The sequence below is a fragment of the Bicyclus anynana genome, chromosome 1 (genome assembly GCF_947172395.1).
Source record: "Bicyclus anynana chromosome 1, ilBicAnyn1.1, whole genome shotgun sequence".
Taxonomy (NCBI): domain Eukaryota; kingdom Metazoa; phylum Arthropoda; class Insecta; order Lepidoptera; family Nymphalidae; genus Bicyclus; species Bicyclus anynana.
The window spans coordinates 18,282,738-18,305,533 of record NC_069083.1 but is presented as its reverse complement, the minus strand read 5'-3'; the positions used below and the strand labels follow the sequence as shown (position 1 = coordinate 18,305,533).

At 39.6% G+C, this 22,796-nt stretch overlaps 2 protein-coding genes across 3 annotated transcripts in view; one reads left to right on the top strand and one right to left on the bottom strand.

Annotated features, from left to right (window-relative positions):
• The window catches only part of LOC112048374 (5-demethoxyubiquinone hydroxylase, mitochondrial), a 7,987-nt gene extending 6,487 nt beyond the window's left edge, over positions 1-1,500 (top strand). For both annotated transcript variants that reach the window (XM_024085881.2, XM_024085883.2), the window contains exon 4: positions 193-1,500. In XM_024085881.2, coding sequence (XP_023941649.1) covers positions 193-470 — 278 coding nt within the window. In that variant the 3' untranslated portion in view covers positions 471-1,500. The remainder of the gene's footprint in view (positions 1-192) is intronic.
• The window catches only part of LOC112048373 (protein shifted), a 27,624-nt gene extending 4,828 nt beyond the window's left edge, over positions 1-22,796 (bottom strand). Inside the window, exons 1-5 of the mRNA XM_052883747.1 lie at positions 22,636-22,796; positions 12,308-12,477; positions 11,621-11,860; positions 11,007-11,171; positions 5,140-5,340 (exon numbers count right to left, since the gene is read on the bottom strand). Of these exons, the coding sequence (XP_052739707.1) occupies positions 5,140-5,340; positions 11,007-11,171; positions 11,621-11,860; positions 12,308-12,473 (772 nt within the window). The 5' untranslated portion in view covers positions 12,474-12,477; positions 22,636-22,796. The remainder of the gene's footprint in view (positions 1-5,139; positions 5,341-11,006; positions 11,172-11,620; positions 11,861-12,307; positions 12,478-22,635) is intronic.

Sequence of the window (22,796 nt, the reverse complement as noted above, 5' to 3'; positions counted from 1 at the left end):
TGGCTTCCGCCGTGGCTAGTTACCACCCTACCGACAAAGACGTACGTAAGCCTCCCACTAGCCAAACAGCTTCCCAACAGTAAAACATTTTATGAATTGGTTCCGTAGTTTCGGGGCCTATTCAATGCAAACAAACAAACAAATCTTTCCTCTTCATAATATTAGTATAGAATACAACAATTTTGTTTCCAGGCACTGCTCTTCTAGGCAAAGAAGCAGCAATGGCGTGCACGGTGGCAGTGGAGACAGTCATAGTGGACCACTACAACGACCAACTGCGGACCCTCATGGAGGACCCCAACATCGACAAGGAGATCCTGCAGACCATCACCAAGTTCAGAGACGAGGAGCAAGAGCACCACGACACGGGCATCGAGCACGGCGCAGAGCAAGCGCCTTTCTACAGAGCCCTCACTGAAGTCATCAAGACGGGGTGCAAGGCTGCTATTGCCATATCTAAGAAGATTTAGCTTTGAACAAGTGGACTGTATTCAATATCATCGTAGCATAAGCTTTAGGGTTCATTTACACGAGCAGCAACTGCTACCGACGACTGCAGTCGGCGGTAGTCGACGGCAGGTGACGGCAGTCAACGGCAGGTGACGGCAGTCAACGGCAGGCGACGGCAGTCGACGGCAGTCAACAGCAGTCGCAGAAGTCTCGGCGGCAGTCGTCGGCAGCAGTTGCCAGCTGCCGTTGGCAACGTGCTGCTCGTGGAAATGAACCCTTATGTCCAATACAGGGATGTCCATAAGTCATGGGCCTTTTGGACTTTTTAATAATTCCCACCGTAGAATAACTATTTGTTCCACGGTGGGAATGGTTTGGAAGTCCCGTCAAACATATAATACAATATATATGCATAGGCATAACTTATGAATACTAATATACCTCTGTAGCAATTACCATAACACAGTAATTCATTTTAAAAGATTAAGGAAACGAGTATTTTTTAGTTTTTAAACAACTTTAAAGGATTTGGTACCTATTAGATGCACCTATTATTCGAGTACATCTATACTAATATTATAAAGCGGAAGAGTTTGTTTGTTTGTTTGTTTGTTTGATTGAACGCGCTAATCTCAGGATCTACTGGTCCGATTTGAAAAATACTTTCAGTGATAGATAGCCCATTTATCGAGGAAGGCTATAGGCTATATTTTATTTTAAAAAAAATTAGGGATCCTTCCTAAAACTCCAATAATGTAACCCAAGGTGTACATGGCGCCTTCCCAACAGTCTGCTAATTCCCTCAAGCATTGTCATTGCTATTCAAAAGGCCAAGGGGTTGCAAATACAGCAGCGTCATTCACTCGCAGCACACATCATTTTCTACAAAAAATGTCGCGACAGCATATATCTATCTATCTATCTATCTATACTATAATAAAAGAGTAGAAATCGAGTGTCTGTACTTTGACCAAATTTAACTAAAATCAAGTTAGGGCGATTAGAAATGAGCAATAGAATACAAAAATATATTTCTTTATTTTTTTGCCTGTCTGTCTGTCTATCTGTCTGTCTGTCTGTCCTTCTGTCTGTATGTTCGTGCTATTCTCTGGTTCTGCTGAACGGATTTTGACGCGGATTTCACAAATAGATTAAGCAAAGTTCAGGGCAACATATAGGCTTTGTTTCATTAAAATCGGACAGATAGAAAAAAGTTATCTTGAAAAAACCGGATTGCTCAAATTGATTCGCAGGCGTTATTTGGAGAAACGAGATTTCCACTAAAACTGTGTAATATCGATATTGAGGCACATATTCTGTACTCAACTGACCAATTTGTTTGTTTATTTGGTTGAACGCGCGAAACTAATCTCAGGAACTACTTAAAAGTTCAGGTTCAAACTGAATAATCCTTTTTGTGTTTAAATAGTCACATTGTCTACTTTTTTATCGTATAATGTTATGCAAGATTTATTACTATAAAAAGAGCACGAATTTGGCGCAATAGCTATTAAATACTTATCTATATATACTTATAATAAAACTGTAACAGGTCAAATTACAGAACTTTTTGATTAATTTAAAAAAAAAATTATCATAGGGCATTATACAATCGATACTGAATTCAAAAACATTTTTTTTTCGATTATTTGTCTGTCTGTCCCTATTTTTTGTTGACCGGGCATCACACTGAAACTACTGAATGAATTCAAATGAAACTTAGCACGGTTTGAGAACATAATACGGGGCAGGTTATAGAATACTTTTTATAGCGAAAATAAAATCAGAAGGGGGTGAAATAGGGGTTGAAAGTTTGTACGTAAACTTTATTATAGACCGGCATTTGGCCGGGAGTTTGTGATAGGGTCTTTGACCGTGACTACGGTATTTTACCCAAACAAAAAAAAGCGCGGCCTTCGGTCGGGGGGTTGTAATATGGCCTCTGATCGTGGCTACGGCTGGGCATTTTTCCGATGTACAAAAAACGGAACGCGTGGACTTCGGCCGCGCACCGTATTGTAGCCCGGCCTTCGGCCGGGAGTTTGTGATACAGCCTTCGACCGTAACTACGGCTGGGCATTTTACCCAAACACAAAAAATGGAACGCGTGGCCTTCGGCCGGGAGTGTATGATACAGCCTTCGACCTTGACTACAGCTGGGTATTTTACCCAAGCAAAAAAAAGCGCGGCTTTCGGCCGGGGGTTTGTTATATGGCCTCTGATCGTGGATACGGCTGGGCATTTTTCCGATGCACAGAAAACGGAACGCGGAACCGTACTGCAGCCCAGCCTTCGGCCAGGAGTTTGTGATAGAGCCTTCGCGCACTATATTGTAGCCCGGCCTTCGGCCGGGAGTTTATGATACAGCCTTCGACCGTGACTACGGCTGGGTATTTTACCCAAACAAAAAAAAGCGCGGCCTTCGGTCGGGGGTTTGTAATATGGCCTCTGATCGTGGCTACGGCTGGGCATTTTTCCGATGCACAAAAAACGGAACGCGTGGCCTTCGGCCGCGCACCGTATTGTAGCCCGGCCTTCAGCCGGGAGTTTGTGATACAGCCTTCGACCGTAACTACGGCTGGGCATTTTACCCAAACACAAAAAACGGAACGCGTGGCCTTCGGCCGGGAGAGTATGATACAGCCTTCGACCTTGACTACGGCTGGGTATTTTATCCAAACAAAAAAAAGCGCGCCTCTGATCGTGGATACGGCTGGGCATTTTTCCGATGCACAGAAAACGGAACGCGGAACCGTACTGCAGTCCAGCCTTCGGCCAGGAGTTTGTGATAGAGCCTTCGCGCACTATATTGTAGCCCGGCCTTCGGCCGGGAGTTTATGATACAGCCTTCGACCGTGACTACGGCTGGGTATTTTACCCAAACAAAAAAAAGCGCGGCCTTCGGTCGGGGATTTGTAATATGGCCTCTGATCGTGGCTACGGCTGGGCATTTTTCCGATGCACAGAAAACGGAACGCGCGGCCTTCGGCCGCTCACCGTATTGTAGCCCGGCCTTCGGCTGGGAGTTTGTGGTAGAGCCTTCGCGCACTGTATTGTAGCCCGGCCTTCGGCCGGGAGTTTATGATACAGCCTTCGACCGTGACTACGGCTGGGCATTTTACCTAAGCACGAAAAACGGAACGCGTAGCCTTCGGCCGCGCACTGTATTGTGGCCCGGCCTTCGGCCGGGAGTTAATGATACAGCCTTCGATCGTGACTACGGCTGGGCATTTTACCCAAGCACGAAAAATGGAACGCGTAGACCCAAGCACGAAAAACGGAACGCGTAGTTTTCGGCCGCGCACTGTATTGTAACCCAGCCTTCGGCCGGGAGTTTGTGATAGACCCTTCGACCGTGACTACGGCTGGGCATTTTACCGATGCACAAAAAACGGAACGCGCGGTCTTCGGCCGCGCACTGTATTGTGACCCGGCCTTCGGCCGGGAGTTTGTAATACAGCCTCCGACCGTGACTTCGGCTGGGCATTTTGCCCAAGCACAAAATACGGGACGCGCGGTCTTTGGCCGCGCACTGTATTGTGGCCCGGCCTTCGGCCGGGAGTTTGTGATGCAGCCTCCGACGATGGCTACGACTTTGCATTTTACCCAAGCACAAAAAACGCGCACATTATTGTACACCGGCCGGGGCTGTGATTTTATAATTTTTATATATAAAACATACGAAAATATAAATAGAAGGGGCGACGGCGTCGAAAATGTACATCGATTTTCACGCGGACGAAGTCGCGGGCACCTGCTAGTAGGTATATATGGCCATTGTCCATGTCCTCAAAAACTGCTGATTCGATTTACTTTAAGAAAAAAAATACGAAATCCTAAAATAAATTTCTAATAATTTTGGGGCTTTTGTGCACAGAACATAGTAATTATGTGTAAACTTATTGAACAAAACTGAAATGCGTATATTTTCTGTAGTAGGTACTTAGATAGTTTAGGTAGACTATTATTATGTAAAATGAAAAATATTCAATTTATTTTTGTAACATAGTCGCGTAGCTCAGCCATTAATATACCTCTATAATGTTTAATTCTTTGAAAATAAAACTAATAAGGTTAAAATATTGTTTATATTAGTATGACCTAATGAAAATTGACATTCAATATTTTTTCACTAAATCATGCTTAATACGTTCGCTGCGGTACATGGTCAATTAACCTCGTACCACACCACAAAAAGTTTTAGTACGAGGCCAAAAAACGTCGTATTGCACGGTACGAGGTCAAAACACCTCGTATTGCACGGCAAGGGGTCAATTAACCTCGTACCACACCACAAAAAGTTTTAGTACGAGGTCAAAAAACCTCGTATTCCACGGTACGAGGTCAATTAACCTCGTACCACACCACAAAAGTTTTAGTACGAGGTTAAAAAACCTTGTATTGGTAAAGTACTGAAAAATCAGTGCCGCAGCGAACGTGTTAATGCACTGCGGGAAACAGCGCGGTGCTACAGTGCTGCCCCATGTACCCCTCGAGGCACTGGCATACCTTGTGTATATGAACTTACCTCCCTCGCAATGTCGGCCCTGATAGCCAATCGGACAGGAGCACACGCCGGGCGCGGTGCAGTTGCCCCCGTTCATGCACTGCGGGTAGCACAGCGCGGTGCGACAGTGCTGCCCCATGTACCCCTCGGGGCACTGGCATATCTTGTGTATATGAACTTACCTCCCTCGCAATGTCGGCCCTGATAGCCAATCGGACAGGAGCACACGCCGGGCGCGGTGCAGTTGCCCCCGTTCATGCACTGCGGGTAGCACAGCGCGGTGCGACAGTGCTGCCCCATGTACCCCTCGGGGCACTGGCATATCTTTTCGCTATTGCACCATCCCTGGTTCGCACACTTTTTGTCGCATTCCGGGTCAGGACCTGCCGGTTTGGGAACCACTTCAATAAACAAGATAAACTTTATTTAAAAATCTAATAAAATAATCGATTGCGTGGCAATAATAATTATACTAATATGAACTCTCACAACTGAGACTCGTTGGTACTCGTATATGTCGTACGCAGTGGCGTAGCTAGGTAACCAAGGGCCGTGGTTCAAACGTAAAATTGGGCCATACTACTATCTGAACTATATACGGTTTATCAAGTAAATATACAAAATATACTTTAAAAATGCTAATGCTACTTTATCATCAGCTCTTTTTCGGGCACTGTAGGGCAGATAATCTATACTAATATTATAAAGCGGAAGAGTTTGTTTGTTTGTTTGTTTGTTTGATTGAACGCGCTAATCTCAGGATCTACTGGTCCGATTTGAAAAATACTTTCAGTGATAGATAGCCCATTTATCGAGGAAGGCTATAGGCTATATTTTATTTTAAAAAAAATTAGGGATCCTTCCTAAAACTCCAATAATGTAACCCAAGGTGTACATGGCGCCTTCCCAACAGTCTGCTAATTCCCTCAAGCATTGTCATTGCTATTCAAAAGGCCAAGGGGTTGCAAATACAGCAGCGTCATTCACTCGCAGCACACATCATTTTCTACAAAAAATGTCGCGACAGCATATATCTATCTATCTATCTATCTATACTATAATAAAAGAGTAGAAATCGAGTGTCTGTACTTTGACCAAATTTAACTAAAATCAAGTTAGGGCGATTAGAAATGAGCAATAGAATACAAAAATATATTTCTTTATTTTTTTGCCTGTCTGTCTGTCTATCTGTCTGTCTGTCTGTCCTTCTGTCTGTATGTTCGTGCTATTCTCTGGTTCTGCTGAACGGATTTTGACGCGGATTTCACAAATAGATTAAGCAAAGTTCAGGGCAACATATAGGCTTTGTTTCATTAAAATCGGACAGATAGAAAAAAGTTATCTTGAAAAAACCGGATTGCTCAAATTGATTCGCAGGCGTTATTTGGAGAAACGAGATTTCCACTAAAACTGTGTAATATCGATATTGAGGCACATATTCTGTACTCAACTGACCAATTTGTTTGTTTATTTGGTTGAACGCGCGAAACTAATCTCAGGAACTACTTAAAAGTTCAGGTTCAAACTGAATAATCCTTTTTGTGTTTAAATAGTCACATTGTCTACTTTTTTATCGTATAATGTTATGCAAGATTTATTACTATAAAAAGAGCACGAATTTGGCGCAATAGCTATTAAATACTTATCTATATATACTTATAATAAAACTGTAACAGGTCAAATTACAGAACTTTTTGATTAATTTAAAAAAAAAATTATCATAGGGCATTATACAATCGATACTGAATTCAAAAACATTTTTTTTTCGATTATTTGTCTGTCTGTCCCTATTTTTTGTTGACCGGGCATCACACTGAAACTACTGAATGAATTCAAATGAAACTTAGCACGGTTTGAGAACATAATACGGGGCAGGTTATAGAATACTTTTTATAGCGAAAATAAAATCAGAAGGGGGTGAAATAGGGGTTGAAAGTTTGTACGTAAACTTTATTATAGACCGGCATTTGGCCGGGAGTTTGTGATAGGGTCTTTGACCGTGACTACGGTATTTTACCCAAACAAAAAAAAGCGCGGCCTTCGGTCGGGGGGTTGTAATATGGCCTCTGATCGTGGCTACGGCTGGGCATTTTTCCGATGTACAAAAAACGGAACGCGTGGACTTCGGCCGCGCACCGTATTGTAGCCCGGCCTTCGGCCGGGAGTTTGTGATACAGCCTTCGACCGTAACTACGGCTGGGCATTTTACCCAAACACAAAAAATGGAACGCGTGGCCTTCGGCCGGGAGTGTATGATACAGCCTTCGACCTTGACTACAGCTGGGTATTTTACCCAAGCAAAAAAAAGCGCGGCTTTCGGCCGGGGGTTTGTTATATGGCCTCTGATCGTGGATACGGCTGGGCATTTTTCCGATGCACAGAAAACGGAACGCGGAACCGTACTGCAGCCCAGCCTTCGGCCAGGAGTTTGTGATAGAGCCTTCGCGCACTATATTGTAGCCCGGCCTTCGGCCGGGAGTTTATGATACAGCCTTCGACCGTGACTACGGCTGGGTATTTTACCCAAACAAAAAAAAGCGCGGCCTTCGGTCGGGGGTTTGTAATATGGCCTCTGATCGTGGCTACGGCTGGGCATTTTTCCGATGCACAAAAAACGGAACGCGTGGCCTTCGGCCGCGCACCGTATTGTAGCCCGGCCTTCAGCCGGGAGTTTGTGATACAGCCTTCGACCGTAACTACGGCTGGGCATTTTACCCAAACACAAAAAACGGAACGCGTGGCCTTCGGCCGGGAGAGTATGATACAGCCTTCGACCTTGACTACGGCTGGGTATTTTATCCAAACAAAAAAAAGCGCGCCTCTGATCGTGGATACGGCTGGGCATTTTTCCGATGCACAGAAAACGGAACGCGGAACCGTACTGCAGTCCAGCCTTCGGCCAGGAGTTTGTGATAGAGCCTTCGCGCACTATATTGTAGCCCGGCCTTCGGCCGGGAGTTTATGATACAGCCTTCGACCGTGACTACGGCTGGGTATTTTACCCAAACAAAAAAAAGCGCGGCCTTCGGTCGGGGATTTGTAATATGGCCTCTGATCGTGGCTACGGCTGGGCATTTTTCCGATGCACAGAAAACGGAACGCGCGGCCTTCGGCCGCTCACCGTATTGTAGCCCGGCCTTCGGCTGGGAGTTTGTGGTAGAGCCTTCGCGCACTGTATTGTAGCCCGGCCTTCGGCCGGGAGTTTATGATACAGCCTTCGACCGTGACTACGGCTGGGCATTTTACCTAAGCACGAAAAACGGAACGCGTAGCCTTCGGCCGCGCACTGTATTGTGGCCCGGCCTTCGGCCGGGAGTTAATGATACAGCCTTCGATCGTGACTACGGCTGGGCATTTTACCCAAGCACGAAAAATGGAACGCGTAGACCCAAGCACGAAAAACGGAACGCGTAGTTTTCGGTCGCGCACTGTATTGTAACCCAGCCTTCGGCCGGGAGTTTGTGATAGACCCTTCGACCGTGACTACGGCTGGGCATTTTACCGATGCACAAAAAACGGAACGCGCGGTCTTCGGCCGCGCACTGTATTGTGACCCGGCCTTCGGCCGGGAGTTTGTAATACAGCCTCCGACCGTGACTTCGGCTGGGCATTTTGCCCAAGCACAAAATACGGGACGCGCGGTCTTTGGCCGCGCACTGTATTGTGGCCCGGCCTTCGGCCGGGAGTTTGTGATGCAGCCTCCGACGATGGCTACGACTTTGCATTTTACCCAAGCACAAAAAACGCGCACATTATTGTACACCGGCCGGGGCTGTGATTTTATAATTTTTATATATAAAACATACGAAAATATAAATAGAAGGGGCGACGGCGTCGAAAATGTACATCGATTTTCACGCGGACGAAGTCGCGGGCACCTGCTAGTAAAAATATAAAACAGTAACGACAAAAAATACAATTTATACTTGATGTATGTATTGGACAATAAAACGAAATAGAAAAGGTATAAAGGTTTATGTTAGTTGCCATAATTAAAGTCGGGTTGCAACCTGTCATATTAATTTTAAAAATGGAAGACATTTTCAGTTCGACCGAAATTTTCTGGTAAGGATTCTGGGCCCCCTGAGCTTGAGAGCCTCCTTACCACACATGCTCAACCTAGCCCCTGGGTAGCTGCGCCACTGATGGTACGGATCAGTCTGAAGAATGTGTTATACCTACTTGTGTAGTGTTATATAATTAGACATGTAAAACTCGTGCGCTGGAAAAACATCCGGCAGTTAGATTACAATCCATTAAGCAATTAAAGATTTGACAGTACAAGTTTGCCTCGTTGTTGGTATTCAAAAAAGTATCTAAATAAGGGTATATAAATAACAAAAGAAATGTGTGTAAGTTGCTATACGATTAATTAATTATTAATTTATTGCCAAAAATAATTCAATTTGATGGAATTTGATCCCGTAGCCATGACCTTCATGAGAGCATGTTAAGCCGTCCGTCCCTGTTATTATCATACAACTGCTAACGATGATCGTGAGGCCATATCATTTGTTAAGATTGTAAGTTAGTACGAGAAAGGCAGGCTGCACTCTTGTCGATTGCTTGCACTTTCTCGCACAGAAGATAAAGATAGAAAAATAGAGATGGATGAAGAAGAATAAAGCAAGCAGTGGTACCAACCTAAAAACGTAAATGCTGTGAGCAGAGGCACCGTACTCCGCAAGCCAGCGACCAGGCGCCGACGGCCGGAAAACAATGCAATTGGTTAATACGCAGGGCGTCGGTTACGTGACGCTTGTGGGCCCAAAATTATGCATTCCGTTTAGGGCCCAAAACATGCCCAATCGCCGAGTCTTAAAAATATTCATATCGAATGTCAAAAAGATATAGTTTGGGCTTCTACCTGACCAATCTGAGTACGAAGGTGTAGGAGTACCCACCAACCTGAATTTAGAATTTACCATAGAATTAAATGCGATTTTAATAGTAATTGGCTAGGTAACCCTAAAAAAAATTTTAGCAACTAGATTTATGTATCTACAATGTGATTTATAATAAACAGTTGATATGCGCATGCAATTACAATGAATTGATTAAGCAGGTAGGTGCAGAAGTTGTGTCTGGGTTGATGTTCTCGAAAAAAATAAGAATTCATCATAAATTCTTAACAATAGACTAATAAATGTCAACCGCTGTATTGTTTCATCCGAATGCAAACATTAACCATAGCTTATGCTATTCATTGGACACGTTCCTATTAGGTTAGAATTAAAACCTATACATAGCTATTACATAGCTGACATGAATTATATCGAGGTAGGTAGGTAGGTACCTTAATAGGTATAGACCTACCTATAGACGATAGTATTTATCTACATAACATTAAATAGGCCAACTGCTTGTGCCATCAAATATACACATGCTAGTTTTGGGCTAGATTATATTGTATAGGCGTATCTTATGTTGTTGTATATGAGATGGGATTTACTTTAAGTGCCTACGTATGCATTGTTTTGGGCCCCTATAAGTTCTTTTTAAATCATATTCTGAGAGAGGAAGCATGAGAAATTGAATTAATAAGCTCAGAAGAGACTCTATAATTTATTGAAAATAGAATTATTGATATTTTATTATAGAATCTCTAGAGAAAAGAATTGTAAAAGCATTGCGAATGTGCTTTTAATATTGTAACTGCAATAATATAATTAATTATTGTCATATAAGAACCACTATATACCACCAGTATCTACTATTATTTCATTAAGTAAGTATGTAGAGAGCTATTGTGAAAAATCTTCGAATAAAAGAATCAAAAATAATGTTCCATCCATAGACATACTTATTTTAAGATACGAGTAATTTAATTGCTCTGAATGCTCGTTATAATCCATAATATCATAACATATTATGGGTATCTGATCTGTTGGGTAAAATCCAGAATTGTATCTGAATTTTAGCTAGGAATTCCTATTTTAATCGTTTTTTGCTCCAATTTTGCAGTCAATTGAAGAGGATCTCGAAACGCAATCACAATATTAAAATGCACATTCGTAAAAGTGTTAAAAATGCGTTGGCGATACAATACCTGTCCTTTCTAAATACACACCTCTCTGTGCGCACTCCTTCTTTAGGTTTAACCTTAGGGGTGTGCCCTTCAGAGGGTTGCCGCGGTGGTTTTTCAGCTCTAGACCTATCTCAAAGGTTGCCACGCCACTCACGTTACCCATACATGGCAGAAATATACTGAATTCTGGAAATAAAATAATATTTTTGAACAACATGACTACCTAATCGGCGATGAGTTCGTTTGACTGCCGTTCAACTCCATTTACCTCAGGGTAAAATCACAGATTGGCTCATCATTAGTCAGATTTCGTTTCAAGTAGTTGATTGCACGATTCACAGTAAATTAATGTTGTCATAAGGATAGATTTCACCCGCAAACCTTCATAGAATGTTACTGGGCAATAGAAAGCATATACTCGAAGTCTCTCATATAGTGCTCTGTTACATACCTATATTTGTTGACAAAACAAAGGTAGGTAGTTTTAATTTAAATCTCCTTTTTATCTAGATAACATCATGTCTGATATCAAAAATGGTCGTGTGCCCATAGCTCTTGTCATATGGCTTAATACGGCCCTGGATGTTTGGTAGGTACTTAATTAGATTATATTGCGATTAATATCGATTACTTACCTTTAGGAGTTTTGGGCACTCTCCCCTTCGTCTTAATGGACAATAGCGGTGCCTTCAGCACTTTGGGGTCGGACGACGTGAGCGTGTCGAAGTCGTAGTAGTAGCGCTTCTTGGAGCGCCACGTGAAGTTGACGTAGCCCACCTCCGACGGGATGATCGGCAGCTTGTGAGAGAAGTTGGGGTCCAGCACGTACGGCGATATGTTCCCGTTCACTATCGCGAACACCTGCATTGATATACCTGGAACGAAACAGAAATTATTCGCCGACTACAGATACCTGCCTGCTCTGTAATTATTCAATTTGTCTTGACTACCATTACAGACGTAATGTTTGGCAAATCTTGGTATTTTGTGCAGAGCTAGCAACGAGCCGCCCGTTAAAACCGTTTTGTAACAACGTACTTGCACGAAATACATTTTACGAAACGCCTGTGAGGTTAATATTAAACTTTTATTACTTCCTCGTTTAAATACTAGTATTCCTAAGTATAGTTTTTTAAGGTATATATATGGGTATGTATTCGCTCTTAATAAATCTATGCTCTCCACTATTATAGTAGATCTATAAGAGTGGATAGATAGCATGTATTTGTCCTTTGCTCTTCATACTGGTTCTTCGAGCCGGATCACGGTGAAGCAAATTCACCTTACCATTACCTATGCGTAGACATGAACAGTGCACTCACCGCTGAACATCCTCACTTGCCGCTCGTCGATCCACAGCGAGATGTCGGCGTTGAGTCGCTCGGGGTCCTTGTAGTCGCGGCGGCCGTGGCCCGCGCGCGCCGCCACCGACAGCGCGAGCGCCACGCCGGCGAGCACGCGCGCCGCGAACGACGCCGACGACCGCATGCTACTGAAAACCATCATCTCTGTTATAAATACATACCTATACGGTATGTATTTACTTGTATTATACCAACTGTTCGCATCAGTTTGCTTAACTCGGAAAGTTTAATGCGTGCAAAAATCTATTTTATTTCCCCAGATTATTTTGTTCTAAGCTTATTCCAAATGTAAGTAATGTTTAAATATCCTTTTTATTTCAAAAGGTAAATATTTGCTAATTTTTAGAAATGTAATTTCCTTATGTTTTCATTACCTTCATAAATTCATAATTTTCTCGCAGTAGTAAGATGAAAATACAATATTTATTTGGAGCAGGTTCTATTTTATGGTCTTTGTTTATTGTTTCTATTTCTCGACGATTTATTTTGCATATATTACTTAAAGAATTTGTTATTGTATTACTCCAACGAACTTTGTCACTAATATTAGTGAAAATAAATAAATGAGAAAGAAATATAATAGTTTCTTTAGGTTTAGACATATAGTAGGTACCTACCTATATAACCTAGTTTGCTTAGAAAACTAATCGTTTGGCTCGTCGTAAAATAATAAAAAAATCAAAATGGCGGATTTTTACAATTTGAATTTGGCGGAGCCAACTTTGGCTCAAATAGGGTAATTGACTCATAAAATATACCTATAGGTATATTAGTTAAAAAAAAAGTTGAGAATTTCATAAAAAAAAACTTAATTCAAAAATCATGCATTTTTCCAAACATCAAAAACGCTGTCGTACATTTTGTGACGTCACAATGTTGATGTACTAAACGTCAAACTAAATTGTTAAAACTATATAATTTTTTTGTCAAACACTCCGTTTGTATGAAAAATGGGATTTCTTATAGTGACGTCATGAAACAGTTGAAATATAGACCATCATGGCCGACAGGCGTTTTGGCTCGTATTGTCATAAAAATATTTAAAAATTAAAATTTTCAATCACGTCTCAAAAAATAAGATAAAAAAAATCAATCTAGTAGAAACATAATTAACTATTTAAGAAAATTTTAAAAAAGTGTCAACTAGTCTATTCTTTAGAAGTCAATCTTCCCGCAACAATGGTGTTTGACACTGCTACATTAGCGAATGGTAAACTAAATAACAAGCGTGTAACTGGCGCATAATATGTTTGTTGGCCGTACAAATAGCTGAGAAAGACGACTCGGTGAGAATTGAAAATAACTGCTAAGTGTGTGACAGGATACGCATAAGGTAGGGTTCCGTAGACCAATAATAAATAAGTAAAGCCACAGTAGTGAAACGGGTAAAGAATTGCCTGGATATTGCCAGTGTTAGATCTTAAATATCTAAAATATGTCCGAAAACACTAATAGAAAAGGTTTTTCGATCGACATCCCGTCATGTTATAAACGGTGTACCACAAGGGAACATACTCGGTCCACAGTTTTTTATCTTGTACGTTATCGATCTTTCTTCAGTGATTCCGCAATATTTGGTGCTCACTTGTCAACTTATGAGTGGGATATCAATGAATCTATAGATGCAGTAATTGAACGGCTGGTAAATTATATTTTAAATATTAATCTCGATAAAACAAAAATTATGGAATTTAACAAGGAACGCATTACGCAATGGAGTTAAGTATTGTCATTGTCATTTTGAATTTTTTTAATGGCCTCCGTGGTGCAGTGGTATGCGCGGTGGGATTTACATCATTCATCATCATAATCATTTGATTAAATTATAACTCAAAACATGATTTTTTTAATATTTAACCTTTTTAACCATTTAGGAGTAGAATTTAAAAAAAATCTTAAATGACATTATTTTTCCAATTTTTACAAAATAAATTTAGCTTGAAAATAAAGGACTTTCCATACCCATTTAAATCCCCTTCTGATTTAATTTTCATCCCCTTCCAATTTAATTTGAGCGACTAAATGTATCATAGAACATACTACGTATTTTAAATCTGATGATTGATTGATCTGTTACAGTTTTGTTCTATGTATAGATTTGTCTGTATATTTAAAAAAAAAACCGTATTTCACGCGAATATAGTCAGCAGAACATAATATGTATAATTGTATACCTACCTATGGAGAAAAAAATTAATGGACGTCCGATCCAATTAAATTCAATTTATTTTAATAAAAACCACTAATAAAGTTAGTATCTTAAGTATCTGTGATTGTGTGAGTGTGTGTCAGTTGTTAAGCCTTTAATGTTCTGTTTAACCAAAGATTTTTTGTTTAACTACTGACCGATGATATGTGTGAGGAGCGAGGTCAAGTCAAGACACAATTTGAGTTTTCGTTTCTTATCACTGTTAAGGAACTCTAAAAAAACAAAATTATCACACTTAACATAATTGATTGGGAGTTGGGACGTGCTGCCACAATGCGAGCGGCGTGAGAACGGACGAAGGGAAAAAACTTACAACTTCATTAAATAACCCCTGTCAAAAGTAATGTCTAATATTTTTTTTTCTCGCTCCCGATGTCGAATTATCCTAACAAAAGGTGTTAACAAAAAAAATAGTCACACCAATAGGAGCGCAGGGGTACGAAACAATTTTGTCTAGGATCTTCATTATTAAATATTTTATCAAACAATTTAACAATTTTATCATAAAATTTATACCTATACACTAAATTTATAAGTCTTTACAAGCAGCGTGGTGGAGCCGGTGAAACCCATACTATAAAAACAAACGTCACGCGTCTCCTTGACGTCCTCATACAGAAACTTTTTCATGATTTGTATTTCAAAATTTAACACTTACAACAATTACGTAAATTAATATAATAATCAATAATTGTGAGAGCGCGATTAAGAAAGACATTTATTTTTTGGAAAAAATTTTCAATTATAAAATTCTTGGCAACAATATAATAAACTCTACTTAATTGAGAACGAAATAATATATCATAAGTTGGTTTTCGCTGTTTTAATTATACATCCTGCTTCTAGTTAAGTAAAAAAAAATATTCCCACTTTACATGAAGGGGAAGTAGTTACCCTAAACGACCGGACAGACAAACGGACATGGCGAAACTATAAGGTTCCTTTTGAACGGAAACCTAATACGGGACTCTAAAAAAGAGCTTCATAAAGAGAACATTCATTAACACTAAAGATTAATAAATTACTTATTTTTATGTAAAAAAAATTACGCGAGCGGATCTACTCGTATAAGTGGACTGTAACATTGTTATTAATTTATTATAACGATGTGCCGTCGTACCTACACACACGCACATCAACAGATAACCTATAATTAGCGCCACTCATTCACGACATGATAACACAATATTTTTGTTGTTTAATTATTGATAGCAGCTGGATTCTTATTTTCCTTAAAAAACTAAAAACAACAAATATAAATAAAGTGTAGCTACTACAATAATACAGTTTATGTAAGATCAAACTTGAAAGACCAATAATTCGTATGGTTATCGTAATTTAGGTAATCAACAGACGATGAATAAACCCCAGATATACTTATAAGTATATACTCAAAATTTAAAAAAGACCGTCTTTAATAATTCTTACATTGACTCAGGACACAGTGGATTCATGAGAATTTAATTTGAGACGTAATTATTATACGAAAGAAGCGCTCGTAAAGCGCCGAAAAGATTTTTTTCTCCTTTCTGGAAGTCGGTTCATCATTATTATTATTTTCAGTCGGTGGACGTCCATTGCAGGAAATAAGCCTCCTGTAAGGAAGGATATACCAAAAAGAAAAAATAAATATACAAGAACATAAAAATGAAAAATCACGGACGTTAGGTATGAATTAGTAATGCGGTGCGACACGCATCCTGCGATAAGGGCCGTGCACGCGAGTGACCCCCCGCCCCGTGACACGCTGCGGTTCGCGAAACTGACACCGGCAGTCTGACACCGGTCACAGTGGTTTAGCAGCGGCAGGGGTTACGACGGAGTTGATTGAATCGGATTACAATTCACTTCGGAATAGATTTTTACCATCGTTTATTTGAGTATGTTCTCGATGTTTCATAAATTTAAGAAATACCAAATTTCATGTATACGTACATGGTTATAAATCAGGGTAAGCAGGCACTTCTTATTTTTGTAATGATTTTTCGATATGCATAATTATGTACCTACATATAGGGCAGGTACATTTAAAACGCCACAAAACTAGAACTACATTAATGCAATGTTTCTTTTAAAATATAGAATATAATGTAGTTTGCATTTCCAATTATTATCCATAAACCCACGGTTTAATGAAGAACACAGTTTCGTTTAGTTTAATTTAAATAGGTACTAATATTTAATTTTTGTATTTCAATATTTTATTAATTACTGACGCAGCGCGGTTTCACCCGCGTGGTTCCCGTTCCCGTAAGAGTAGAGGGATAATATATAGCCTATAGCCTTCCTCTATAAATGGGTTATCTAACATTTCAAGAATTTTTCAATTCGGACCAGTAGTTCCTGAGATTAGCGTCTTCAATCAAACAAACAAATAAACTTAAGCAAATCTAATAACTATACAAATCTTGTCCACGTGGAATAGTGGCATGGCTACTGGTTGCATTTCCGCGTTGAACAGCCAGGCTGATCCTTAGTGCAAAAAATTAGCCAGCCCTTCTGTGATCAGTCGAACTGCTACGCAACTAGCCGTGGTGAAATTTAAAATTAAATTCTTCCTCCCAGATTCTACCACAACATAGCATAGTGCGAAAGGTATCGAGAATATGATCAATAAATAAAATAAATCAATTGTACGAAAAGGTTTCACACCCCTGGCACGCACTTGTTAACCTAACCAGCCGTTGAGCGGACCCGCTCGGGAACAGGTAACAGAGTAAAAAGAAAACAGTAAAAAAACAACGAGGTCCGGCTGACGGGCGACCGCTCCTGTCCGCGAGAGTTAGGGCGCCTACACACGCCACTGTCTCACAGTTAACAAAAAAAATGTTTGTTTTGACATTTGTGAACTTTAATTTTAAGTTTTCGACTTTATTTATCGCTATATCAATTTAACTTGATGTTTCTAAAGTGCTTGTAAAGTAAGCATACCCGAGTTTTGATTTTTGACAATCTTTAAGATATTTGACGAGTTTACGTATTAATATTATTACGTATTCCAAAATAAAAATGCTTGTGACGAGAAATATTGCTTTTTAAACGTTTTTAGATGTGATCTATAACGAAAATTGGTTTTATTTGGTTTTAATGTTTTTCTAGGACGATTGTTATGTTTTACAATAGACCCGTCCGTATGTAAATTGTATGTCTGCGATTTTATCAAAAATGACAGACAGGTGGTGAGTGCACTTCATACATCAGTAGTCGAGGCTTTAAAGAATAACAGACATTCATATCATCAAAATCATCAGTTTTCGCAAATCTCGGGAATCCATGGATTTTTTTGGGATAAAAAGTAGCCTATGTGTTAAAGCAGAGTAAAATCTATTTCCATTTCAAATTTCAGCTAAACCGCTTCAAGTAGTAGCGGCGTTAAAGAGTACCAGACATCAAAACATCCATACAAACTTTCGCGTTTATAATATTAGTAGGAAGTAGGATGAATGGAGAGATGAGATGGATCCATTTGGTACAATTTGTACGGTTAGCACTCTGATATAAACATGAACTTCACGACTTCCCAACTCTGCGGCTGAGAATTTGCACTGAAAATGTTTTAGAAGAAAGAAAAAAAAGAAAAGACTCTAGGACCTCGTGATCCAAGGCAATTTGCAAACGCAAGTCTAAAACATCTACAATGTATTCAGTCCCTTACTCTATTACCCCGAAGGTCAGAGAGGAAATGAAGTAAGTTTGTTGAGAAATCTCATTTGATTCAGATAAATAAACTCCGTCGTGGATTTGTGACCCGCACAGATAACAACGTAGCCGGAGATCTACTAGTGCCCTGGGAAAGTGTATCAGTAGCACTAACGCAATAAACTAATTAAATACATCGATAATTATATCAGTTTTATAATAAAAATATTTACTTAATACAAGTTTTCGCTTGCTGCTTTTTCCTTATCCACTGAGACATCCATGAGAGCTAACTAACTAATATAGAAGATTTGGGTTATGGTCGCGGCATAACGCATATCTCCGGTTTTACTAGTAGGTAATTAATATTTCATACCCATTCATAATGCAGGACTGACCCTGCTCTTAGTACCCAACGTAAAAGAGAGACGAGGCCCTTCAAATAGGCTAACGATGATGACCTACCTTTTTATGTTGGATCCGGAGCTACACAAATGGAACAAGTTTGTAGTAAAAATGATTTCCTTGTACAAAATTACAGAAATTTTAAGAAATGCGTTATTTTTAGTAATTTTTCTCTTAAATCTATTTAGGATTTTAAAATGTAAATGTAAAAGGCTGTCTTCTAAGTCGGTAATTATTGCGGTTGCGAGAATGTTTACACTTAAGCGAATACTGGTGTGACTAAGTTTTCAATAAAGTAGGTAAGTACCTACTTTTAAACCAGTAGGTTAAGTAGATTGAGATGACTCATGTACTCGTAGATGCTTACAATCCCAATTACTAATAGAAATGTAAAATTTTGTAAGCATGATTGAATGCGCAGACAAAATTAAATTATTAATGAACTGGATTATATGTAAAAATGTGAAAAGTAATGACAGTTGGAACGTTCTTGCCTACGATTTCCATTAATGAAAACTGCGATTAATAAGATTTTGAATATTTCATCTATTTCTATCTAATTTACGAAGGTTTTGTGCAACGACTTACATTGTACCTAACTTGGTTCTGTGAAAGTTGGCTAAAACGTGATGGACAAATCATGCAGGTAATCATAAACCATACATCGATATAGGATATGTTAACAAACTATAAGGTATACAGTGCGCAATTGCGCCAGCGTAAACCAATAGTAATAAGTCAGGCGTGATAGCCCAGTGGATATGACCTCTGCCTCCGATTCCGGAGGGTGTGAGTTCTAATCCGGTCCGGGGCATGCACCTCCAACTTTTCAGTTGTGTGCATTTTAAGAAATTAAATATCACGTGTCTCAAACGGTGAAGGGAAACATCGTGAGGAAGCCTACATACCACAGAATTTTCTTAATTCTCTGCGTGTGTGAAGTCTGCCAATCCACATTGGGCCAGCGTGGTGGACGAGCTCAGTAGTGAGCCGAATATGGGTTGATAATGACGAAACCAATAATTTGGTGTTTCATGTTATAACTAGGCAATTAAAGTATAAAAGCTTCGTTTGTAATTTAAAAAATACTAGCGACATGCCCTGGTTTATCTCGGCAGAGCATATTGTATGATGTACCTATCATACAATATGCTCTGCCGAGATAAATCAGGGCATGTCGCTAGTATTTTTTAAATTACAAACGAAGCTTTTATACTTTAATTGCCTAGTTATAACATGAAACACCAAATCACTTAGCAGGAACAATAAATCGTGCACGGCCCCATAAACAAAACCAGTACAAAGTAGTGGATATGTAAATCATATGCTCGCATGTTATTTTCATGGCAACATAATTGCAGTTCACGCTTGCAAACCAGTTTTAGGTGCAAATCGATCATCAATGCTAATCGAGTAGCGTGTAGCCCGCCTTAGTTAGGGATACCAGATTTAAATATACGAATCTATACTATAATACTAATATTATAAAGCTGAAAAGTTTGTTTGTTTGTTTGTTTGTTTGATTGAACGCGCTAATCACAGGGACTACTGGTCCGATTTGAAAAATTCTTTCAGTGTTAGACAGCCCATTTACCGAGGAAGGCTATAGGCTATATTTTATCCCCATATTCCTATGGGAACGGGAACCACGCGGGTGAAACCGCGCGGCATCAGCTAGTTCCTGATAAAATCTATGGTTTCCAGATGATTTTCTCAAAAGGTAATTATCTAAAGGATTGTAGAACAAAGGATGTTCTTGGTTAGGGTAAAGTACTCAGTAGTGAGCCTTTTAGTAAGTAGGTAATTCAATTTGAATCATTTGTATTTTAAAGATTACACATTAAAGGAACCTACATAAAAACAATGACGTTTTTCTGTCAGGCTATTTATTTAATTTTTCCGAAGAAATCAACAAAAATAATATAATTATGATAAAATAATACATATTATCATCATCATCACCTCCTTTCCCTCATCCCACTTAAGTGGGGTCGGCTAAATATGTCAATCTTCTCCATTCGTCTCTATTACTCGTCAACTCAGCATCCACTCCCTTTACACGCATGTCCTTTTTTTTAATTATACTCGTTCATAAAATCAACAAAAAACAAATTATGGCACTTTTTCCCAGTCATGCTCAGACTCATTTTTTAGATAGTCAGCCATGGCATACCCTGTGGTCAGTCTTTTACTTGGAAGTGGGCTTACTTGAAAGAGATTCAAGGTTCTTCATTTTGGCTGGTGGGAGGCTTCGGCCGTGGCTAGTTACCACCCTACCGACAAAGACGTACCGCCAAGCGATTTAGCGTTCCGGTACGATGGCGTGTAGAAACCGAAAGGGGTGTGGATTTTCATCCTCCTCCTAAAAAATGCGTCAGATATATATTTTTTTTATTATTTACAAGTCAGCCCTTGACTACAATCACACCTGATGGTAAGTGATGATGCAGTCTAAGATGGAAGCGGGCTAACTAGGAGTTAGCCCGCTTCCATCTTAGACTGCATCATCACTTACCATCAGGTGTGATTGTAGTCAAGGGCTGACTTGTAAATAATAAAAAAAATATATATCTGACGCATTTTTTCGCGGCATCGTATCGGAACGCTAAATCGCTTGGCAGTACGTTTTACCCGTTGTGGCAACTAGCCACAGCAGAAGCCACCTTTCCACCAGATCAGACCTGAGCCAATTTAGAAAACATAAAAACCTAAACTGACCTGCTGGGAATCGAACCCAGGACCTTTATATTGAGAACCGCGGCACTACCAACTGCGCCTGAGAGGTTGGCAAAAAAAATAAAACAATCGCAAATGTAAGTACTTACTTCATGTACCTATTTACATTAGTTAACTAAAATATACGGTAACAATTTGTTTGTTTTTAATTTTTTATTATGCAGTTGGAATTTTTCCGGGATAAAAAATAGGTAGCCTATGTTTTGTTCCAAGTTCCCTTTTATCACTGTTCCCAAAATTCATTCAAATCAGTTTAGCGGTTTAGTTAACTTTCGCATTTATAAACATTAAAGTATGGATGATTTCCGTCAGATAGAATTTGTCATAAAAAATTTTTTTTAGTAAGATATGAGCGCCACTGTTACCTACTGGATGATTAGATCGTCGAGATCGGGAAAGGAATAGCTTTGGTAACAGCAATTTAGTTAGCAATTCTACTGGATTTAAGATATTTACTATCCATCGATCGATATTTATTTATGTAACATATTGCATCTTTTGATGAAGCATTATCGATAATGCTTTATCAGTTAAAGATGATCCGTCGACGGAGTAGACACATTTCTACGGATAGGTACCTATAAATACTAACACTCATCTAGCTTCTAACAACGCATTTCGCAATAATAATTAGATTATATGTATTTTAAATAGCTTTCTTGTTAAGTAGGTGCATTTTCTAATTTAATAATCCTATTAAACTTGCAATTCAAAAACGCAGGTCGAATATTATTATTGCCCTGGGGCAGTTTCAAATGCAAAAAGATGATCGATGTTCCTTGCGTGTGTAGGCCGCCTTACCTGGACAGCACTGCAACACAATCCATCCGGGGACACTATTAATAACTTTGTTTACACGACAGATAGCATTGTTTACGTCTTCACACGTTTAATCTTAGCTCTCAAAATTGGGAGAGGAAGCTTTATTCAACACGCTTAATTCAAATAAACTTCATTTATTTTGGTACGCCGGTACCGTTCACTTTGTGGGTAGGTAGGTAGTTATTACCCCTAGCCCTACTTAATTTCTTTACTTGAAAAAAGGACTTATCAATAAGAATTTTGAGTTCAATTTTAATAACTCACGCTATGTTTAAATAAATCTACTTAGCTAAATAGATGGTTTCAGTAAAGCAAATACAAATACGATAATTACATATTAGCACATCAAATCGATTATCATTGCATCGATCAATCAATTAAACATAAGTGGGATCAACGATCTCAGGCATTAAGTAGGTAGATACAAATTGGCAAAAGCCGATCGATTTGCCAAACCAAAACACAGGGTTCGTACCTGCTATCAGTGTTGGGATGCGGTCGGTTCTAATCACGCGATCATGTTTCGAAAAGTTCACTTCACAGACACGTATCGAGAGCACAGAACTAGGAACTTGGGAGAAACACACGTATAGCCTGCACTGCGTTTCGAAGTCGACTGCGAAGCGAAGTGCGATT